This window comes from Limulus polyphemus, unplaced genomic scaffold (genome assembly GCF_000517525.1).
Source record: "Limulus polyphemus unplaced genomic scaffold, Limulus_polyphemus-2.1.2 Scaffold5567, whole genome shotgun sequence".
NCBI classification, from domain to species: Eukaryota; Metazoa; Arthropoda; class Merostomata; order Xiphosura; family Limulidae; genus Limulus; species Limulus polyphemus.
The window spans coordinates 1-8994 of record NW_013671177.1 but is presented as its reverse complement, the minus strand read 5'-3'; the positions used below and the strand labels follow the sequence as shown (position 1 = coordinate 8994).

Genomic DNA, 8994 nt, shown 5'->3' with positions numbered 1-8994 from the left:
TGTGAGTGTAAAACACTTAAATACACCAGCTCGATTTTCGATACCTCACTTGTTGTTAAACAAATGTTTAAACAACTCTATTTATTCAGTTTGTTTGTTTGTTATTAAGCACAAAGCTACACAAAGGGCTATCTGTGCTCTGCCCACCATAGATATCGAAACTCGGTTTCTAGCAGTATAAGTCCACTGGGGGGCGATGAAGAATAGAGGATAATATATTGAAAATGTATTTTTCAGTTTGTTATGATCCAAACTAAACTCTTTATGATTAATAATACAATATTCAGAATAAAAATATCTTATAACCCTGAGCAATATTCTTTCTTTTGACCGTTATTGTATATTTAATCGTTAAAGAAATGTATATTTCTTGAGTTAATTTTCAGTTCATAAAAATTCAGAATAGTCTTCTTCGATCTAGGAAAAGGTTAATTGTACAACAAAATTCATTGTAAGCTGGTGATTATATTACACATTATACTAGTGTTTTTAGAAACACTAATAAATAGTTTCTTGGAATTTAATTAATATGTAGATGTTCCACAATTTGACAGCAGAAGGTAAGGAATGTTTTTTTTTTTTTTTACGATTTACAAACACATTGTTTGTTTCAACTTAAGCACAAAGCTACACAATGGACTATCTGTGCTCTGCCTACCACAGGTATTGAAACCAGGTTTCTAGCGTTGTAAGTCCGCAGACATACCTCTGTGCCACTGGGAGGCCAAACACATTATGCCTTAATATGTATAGATTCCATAGCTACAATAAAATTATCAAAAGTGGGAAGAAAGTTGAGAACTAATATTATTGAACTATTAATTATACATAAGAATGGTGGTATCTTACTCGTCCATAATGAAACATTATCACGAGAGGCAGCTCATCAGACAGCAATGTCTCCAATTCTTGGCCATTTCTTAAATCATAAATTGACACTTTCCTCCCATTTATCACGTGATACTGTAAAACTCGTTTCAGAACATCATTATCTGATGCCACTTTCTGTAGCGTTTCTCGTGGAAGACGTTCGAAAGCCTTGTTTGTGGGAGCAAATATGGTAAATGGACCTGGAATTAGAATCATCCATGCTCACAACGTCAAACTTAACAAAACATGCAATACATTTAGTGGTATTTACGAAAGGACCAGTAAATTATAATATCAATATATATCTTTCTTGTTGTCAAATATTTTAAATGGAAGATTCTGCTCAAGATCGTCAGCAAATTACTATACCTCCCTTCCGCAGTCATCTAAACAAACAAACAAAATAATGAATCTCAGTCCTTTAGACATGAAAAGTAGCTTTTTATCTCAGACAGAAACAGCACAATACATGATGACGCTTTAACAGTAACCGGCGGGGATGGAAAAGTTATAGAGTCATGTTAAGAACGGCTTACAATCTCCAATAAATTAAGAGCAATAAAAAATTATATGTACCAGTTTGGGAATGGCCAAGTGGGGGTTAGAGTGCTAATTACATAATATTCAATAAACTTTAGCATTGAAAACTATTGCTTTTCGAAAGACCCGAATTCGTCATAATTTGAATATGAAATGTGCAGATGAGTTTAAATACCGATTAAGTTTATTTCCGTATAAACACGAAGCTGCACAATGGACTACCTGTACTATGTTCACCGCATAGATCTAACCCGAATTTTGGCATAATTTTGGCCTTCAAGCTTATTGCTGAACCATCGGTTGCTCCAATTAAAAGGCATGCCAGTTAGTAATTGTTTTCAAAGTTTCTCATATTTATTTCGTGTTTATCTTCTAGCCGAAGATATTATATAAACGGAATAAGTTTAAGTTTTGAAGCAACTTAAGAAGAAAGTAAGCCATGAATATAACGGTAGGAGACAGTCATTTAAGATGATAAGTGACACACTAATTACGTAATAGTTCGTTGGTAATCACGCGTAACCCAAGACAAAGATACAGGAAAAGGTAGCATAACAGCGATGTAATGTTTCCGTGTTAACCACGTTTAATCCAAAATAAAGATATGGATATAGGGGTCACATGAGTAATGATATAATTCTGAGTTAACCAAAATAAAGATAATAGTACATATTAAATACATGTTGAAATAAGTTATGCCTAATTCCTATATTTTTTGTTAAAGATTAACTCTTATTAATCATCGATTACTTCAGCGTGTTTTGTTGTCGCCTTTTCTGATCCGTTTCATATAACCGAAGTTTTCTGAAATTTGTTAGTAATAATAGATGTACATACCTTCTCCGGACAAGGTTTCTCTCAGTTCTGCTTGATCGATTAAAGATGTTAGATTGCTAAATCGTGGATTTTCAAGGATGTCTAAAACGGTATTTGTTGGATTATGGTTGTGAAATCTAGATCTGTAAGCCTGGTAATGAGGATTGTACCCATAGTACGGACGACTATAAAATCGATGGTAATATCGGGGACTGTATCTATGGTATCTGTAATGTCCATGGTATCCATGAGAGTTAATAAGACAAGTCGAGGAAATTAACACAAAAGTGACGAGTGCAATGCACTGCAGCTTCTTCATGAGTGTAAGTAGCGCGTTCGTTGACTTTTAATGTAATATAACCTCGCGATATAACGCCTTTATTTTCACTGGATGTGCCAGTTCTAAGCACCACTTGTTTTATTGAACGCAAAATTGAATCACGTGCTCTATTTGTGCTGTGTAGTAGCCAGAACAATTTCACCATTTACCTGCGTTATTGGCCAAGTAATTGTGCCAACTTTAAAGCTTTTATTCAGTTACATTAAACTTTAACTCCCCTTTCGCCTACACAGTTTTCCTTGGGGGATTGAAAGTAGGTCACTAACTAAAAATCATTATATAAAGCGAAAGAACGATATGCTGCTCATTCATTATAAGTCAGTTTTCCAAACATTTTGGTGTGGAAAACGTGCCCACCTTGAAGTGATGGTGAATGAGATCTTGTTCGTTGGCACCATGGTTGCAATTATTTTTAAGGGAAATTTTTGAAAGAAGGAGAAATTTACAGGACTGGAAGAGAAGAAGACTTTTCGTAAAGTCCGACAAGTCTTGAGTAAAGAAACATTTAATTATACATCGACAAAAACAAAACAACAATAACACTTTAAGAAGTTGTTGACTGAAGTTTCTTAATGGAGTAGCATCGTATCTGATTCGGGTTGATTATGAGCAGATTTTATTAATAAGGAGGGGTGAAAAAATTATTTATAACCTCGAGAAATGTCTTTAATATTAAACACTCTGTGCATCTTCGATAATAAGCATTATCTTAGGATTCAACAATAAGTATTCTCTGTTTTCGGTATTAAGCACCATCTTTGTCTTCAATAACAAGTATAATCAAAAGACAAAATGTTGTCGAAAAATCGTTTTATGTTATCAGTAATAAGCACTCTCTGTGTCTTCAATAGAATTTGAGCACGAATAATGTTTATTGGAATGTACAAAATTCGAAATATTCTATATCGATGTCGAACCAGAAAAAAATCTGGATATCAGGTAGTAATGCTTATTTGTTGTTGTTTAAATTTTTGCTTAAGAATTCACACTGCGTTAATACACAGATAACACGTAGTGTTATACCGTAGAGAATAATAATACAGGCCTGCTAATTTAAACTTCATAAAATTGTTTTAATATTAACAACAGATTTTCCATAATTCAGCTACACAGATTTCAAAAATAATATTCATTTTTTTTCTATCACGTAAGTCTTTTACAAATCGGGAAGATAAAAAAACCTCTTACTTAGATCAAATTATTATTTCGTTTACCACAATGAACATTTTTATTATCATGTGTGTTTCTCGTGGGTTCTAGAATGATCGATAAGACTTTCACGTTGCGATTGGTCTAGAGAAATCTATAGCCAGTGGTTGTCAACATTTTAAGCATAACAAAATGTGACCCGATTTCAATGAAAATGATTCACTTATGTAAAAATACATATGACGTTTTGTGAAAAATCTGTACGTGATAGAGAAAAATGTATATCATTTTCGGATTCAGCGTACAGGAATTAGTGAAGAACATGTAAAAATTTCAAGACAATAAAACCATTGCAGACCTGTGTAATCGCGACAAATAAAAAACAACGGGATCAAGCTATAACAATAAAAGCCATTTTCCCTTGACGAGCCATCTGTTTGTTTAAAATGATTATGGTTTAACAATAACCGGTTCTACCAGATAGAAACACGGAAGGGTCTATAAAGTAGCACACAGAAACAACTTCAGGTTACGAGGAAAAATCATTTCAGGTTTGGAGGATTTTCAAACAAATCTACTAATCTAAAGCAAGATCTTGTATAAGGAAAATTATATATATATATTATTATGTGTTCAGCTAAGCATTGATACAGCTGTTTAATGTATATGATTTGATTTAAATAAAAAATTTATAACAACTTATTATAATCATTATAAATACAGAATGTTTATCCAAATCATGGTAAGTCTTAGGCCTGTTTATCTGTGTCCTATGCTTACTTCAGTTGTAGTATAACAAGAAATGTAATGCATACACATAGCAAGGTTTGTGTGAATTCAGTGGAGTAAGTAAACCTTTTAAGTTTAGTGTCAAGTAACAGTTGATATGTACATCCAGTTGTCACAAGTCACAAACTCGTGCACTTTATGTTGTCTGCCATTTAAATAACTCCGAGATGAATAAATTCAAAGTTTATTCGCATGCACACAAACACACAGTCACGCACATACACACACATATACATATATGTTATTAAATTCAAGAGTGCAAAATAATATTTCAAAACTTTTCTTTCAGTATGACAATGTCAAATAATATTCAGAAAATCTAACGAAATATTTAGATATCCCAATTTCAACAACATATATTAATCAGCTTTGTGACTTCATTTATTCCTTATGGATAGAAATCACACAAAGAAGTGATCATTTGGCCATTGTGTTGAACTCTTAACGTCTTAAAGAGATAAAGTCATATATTTCTTTGATATAGACTACAAAAATGCTATTATAATGTGATAGCGTCTGAACACAAAAAACGATTGAAATTGTTGTAAGGAGAAAGATCATGATCAACGTTTAGGACAAATGAGCATTTAAAGATTATTTGGCCGAAAGGTTGAGCCTGAAGGTTTACAACCGAGTTTCGATACTCGTGGTGGGCAGAGCACAGATAGACAGATAGCCCAAAGTGTAGCTTTTTGCTTAATAGCAAACCTTCTGACCGAATATTTGACCTCTTTTGTTCTCTAATAACAGAGAAAAGAGAATAAAAGCCAGTAAACCATCACAGTTTTAGCTTTGATCTATGAGTATGAGGGCAATACTATCATTAACAGCACAAAACTATTGATATAATTCAACAGCCATGTACTAAAAATAAGTGCCAGATTTTCAACCTGAACCCTCAAAACCAAGAGAAGCATTCTCTTAAGCAGAAGAAATTCGCTGGTATACATATGTGTATTTTTCAATATTTTGTTAGAAACATTAGTAACAATTTCCCATTTACAACCTAAGCCCCACTTATTCCTGGCAATAACAAAATGGACAAATAGAACAACTCGGAATGATCCAGAGAGAAATGACTTCACACACACAACACAAATAAATCTGTGTAAAGGATCTTCCCATTTATGAGTACGGATATTTTGCTGACTGTTTGATGCAATTGTATCAGAAACATTGTATCAACATCAACATTCCTATACAGATAATAAAGCTCTCTTATACTTTTTGAACCTTTATTAATAGCTTCAGTATCTGTTATGAAAAAGGTTATTGCGCTATTACTTAGAGTAAATAAATAAAATTGTTCAAACACCAACTTAAGCTGCATCTCATCAAATATGAGAAAACCAAATATCTTCATTCCAATGTTTGGGTAACCTTAGAGACTAATTTATTTAATAAAATTGTACTGACAGTTTCTTTGAACAAATCACTAACACTGCTATCATCTATAGGTAAAAAGACTGTAAATATTCTAATAACTGTTTAGCTGTGCTCCATTTATTATTATATTTTGAAATACTTGTGTTATAGATTTTTGACTATTAATACATTGATGACAACTAATCTTTGATAGTTCACCATGTATATATGGAAAAATTATACATTGATTACACAAGATGGGAAACAACACTATTTCTTTTGAACATGTCGAAAATGTATTATACATTATTAAGTTTACTTAACATATACCACTTTTCGTGAATGATTCAACCAGTTGACTTCATTGTCAATATTACTTTATTTAATTAATAAGTGTGGAATAAAGAATTACCATTATTCCTCATATAATCATCATAACCAAAACTTAATTAATAAAAAACAAATACACATTTTCAGCTCTTTTCACTTCATAACTATCTTCGTAGGTTGTCTTTGTTTAAAATAATTATCGATGACCTAGTAATCAAAGCTAACAGCAAATGGCAAAGTAACGAAATTACGGTTTTAAAGTTTGTTGTCAAACACAAGTTTCATAATAGGCTCTGTGTGCTACAAGCCTCAGACTTGTCACTGAGACAGGTTCTGATCAAGCATAAATGAGCTAAGTATCGTCACACCAAAGTTCACGTGGTCAGGGTTTTCTCTTTTGTTGAAAAACAAAGAAACTTGCATTCTTCACACCAAAGTTCACGTGCTCAGAGTTTTCTCTTTTGTTAAAAACAAAGAAACTTATATATTTATAGATTTTACTTTTGGATTAGATGTAGTTTCTCTCGTTAGAGTGCTATTTTTAGTGGTATTTTTAAATTTTGAAACGAGTAACAAAGACACACACAAAAAAATGAAAACGTCTGTTTAAGAGATCTTGTAACTATTTCTTAATACGCGTAAAGTTGTTTATCTATTAATGAAACTCAGCTTCGCATAGAGAGCTATAAAAACAGTGAGCAATGATGTGCATAAACAGAATAATTAAATAACAGTTTTTAACAACTTTATTAAAATATAAGAAGTCGTTGCAAAAACTGTTACTTGAATAGATCCAATAAGTTTCAAGGAGTATAAAGTTATCCTTGAAATATGTTACGTCTTGTCAAAAGGTAGTTGAATATTTCGATTACACATTTCCGATAATCCATGACAGTATATATACACCATATCTTTCGATTTGCAACAGAGGCACTGGAATATCCTGTTTTAAACTTGTTTGTTGATGATATTGTGGTCATCTGAAAAAGTATTATAATCCAGAATCACTTCCTTTGATTCCATTAACCTTAGAACCTTTTATTTTCCAGAGTTGCCAAAAGTTTTAGTCAATTGTGTGCGAGTGCATGAAAAACTTTTTCAATAAACTATGTTACGACAGCGGAAGTCACGTGACGGTGGTAACACGTGATGAGTGTCTAGAAGATTCGCGAAGACGCTAGTACAACTAGAGTGTCTCGTATCCTACGCCGCCGCTGATTATCGACGGACTACCTCTCGACTTCTCGCCGCGGGACACAGCTAACTTCATCCGCCACTTTAAACCCCAAGCCCGAGTGTTCCCTGAGCGAACCAGACGTCTACGGAAAGAAGGCTTACTCCTCCAACCTAAGTCACTGGAAAGTTTCAACTACCTTCGCCAACCCTGGTCTTCAAATCCTCCCGTCACGTGCCCAAAAGTAATGCCAGCCTCCATACTATATTTCTCCGGAACGTTCATATGTCCTTCACGCCTGAAGGAATACTCCAAGCCCTGCTAACCACAACAAATTCCACGATCCACGCAGTCCACCGCATCCAGTCTAAGAAAACAGGTTTACCCTCCACATTTATGAAAGTTGTCACAACTTCTAAACATACTGCAGATCTCATCCTCTCCAACGATTGCTTCCTTGACTATCATCATTTCAAGGCTGAAAAACCCTATCGCAAGCCTCACCCACCCCATACCGTTCCTAACCCAGCCCCCATGCCCACGTTTCACAACACCCTGAAGATAACCGCCGCCAACCAGAACCTTACCACCCATCCGATCAAGCTAATCAAACTTCACCCACTCCTAAAACACGAGATATATCCACTCAAACCACCACTACCAGGAGGAAAAAAGGCACCCAGACACAGCCACCACTTACCATCGACGCCTTTCAACAGACCAACAGCACGCCTCCCAGCCACAAGCCACTGTGCGCCCCAGAGCTTTTTGAGGTGCGCTCCGTAGCATTCCTGAAAAATTCATCCAGATATGAAAAGCAAATGTATACTAAGTTACTAAATTATACCATTTCTTTACGAATACTCTGCTTGTTTCGTTGCGACATTATTATGATAGTTATAAGTTACTTTTCTGGCAACTAGCTTCTGGTCCGCAAGTTTTGCACGCGTTTAAAACACGTAACAAACGTGGCTGGAACGGCATGTTAACACCGGCATTAGCTTTCATCACGTGGCAACTGGCAGTGTTGCATAACAGGCGTTGGTGAGTGGGCGTGTCGTGTCTTGTGAACTGCCGTCAAGAGTAAACGTATTGTGCCTTTTACAAGTTTCAGAATAATTACCGTTGATATAATTGTCTTTGTTAAGAATAATTCACCCATAAAAATGGATAAGTTTCTTAAAAAGAAGCGTGACATTGATGAATGTAATCCTGAAAGTGAGCAAACCTCAAATGTGGAAAGTTGTTCTAGTAAGAAAGCAAAACCGCGACCGACTCGTAAATACAATGAGAGTTATTTAAGATTTGGCTTTTCTTGGACCGGAAATGTTGATAATCCGCAGCCAGTATGTTTAGTTTGTGGAATAAAAATGTCAAATGAATCAATGCTTCCTAGTAAACTTGGTAAAGATTTTAAAAGTAAACACTCTCATTTACAAGACAAACCCACAAGTTATTTTAAGAGAATGTCCGGACAGCAAGGAAAAGCAGCTGATTCTTTTAAAAAGTTTAATGACTGTTTCTGATAAAGCTCAAATTGCTTCTTACCAAGTCTCAGAACTGATCGCACAAAATAAGTGACTCACCCAAAGTATGAGCTTTCATATTTTGCCTGCTTGCC

General features: G+C 34.5%; 1 protein-coding gene across 1 annotated transcript; it reads left to right on the top strand.

Moving 5' to 3' along the window:
- Window positions 1–8539: 8539 nt before the first annotated feature.
- LOC106472736 (zinc finger BED domain-containing protein 5-like) lies at window positions 8540–8899 on the top strand. Its single transcript, XM_013933394.1, has one exon. The coding sequence runs from the start codon at window positions 8540–8542 to the stop codon at window positions 8897–8899; it is 360 nt and encodes a 119-aa protein (XP_013788848.1).
- Window positions 8900–8994: the final 95 nt, after the last annotated feature.

What these genes read in the sequence shown, in the direction of transcription:
- LOC106472736 (XM_013933394.1), top strand. Translation starts at nt 8,540, where the DNA reads ATGGATAAGTTTCTTAAAAAGAAGCGTGACATTGATGAATGTAATCCT.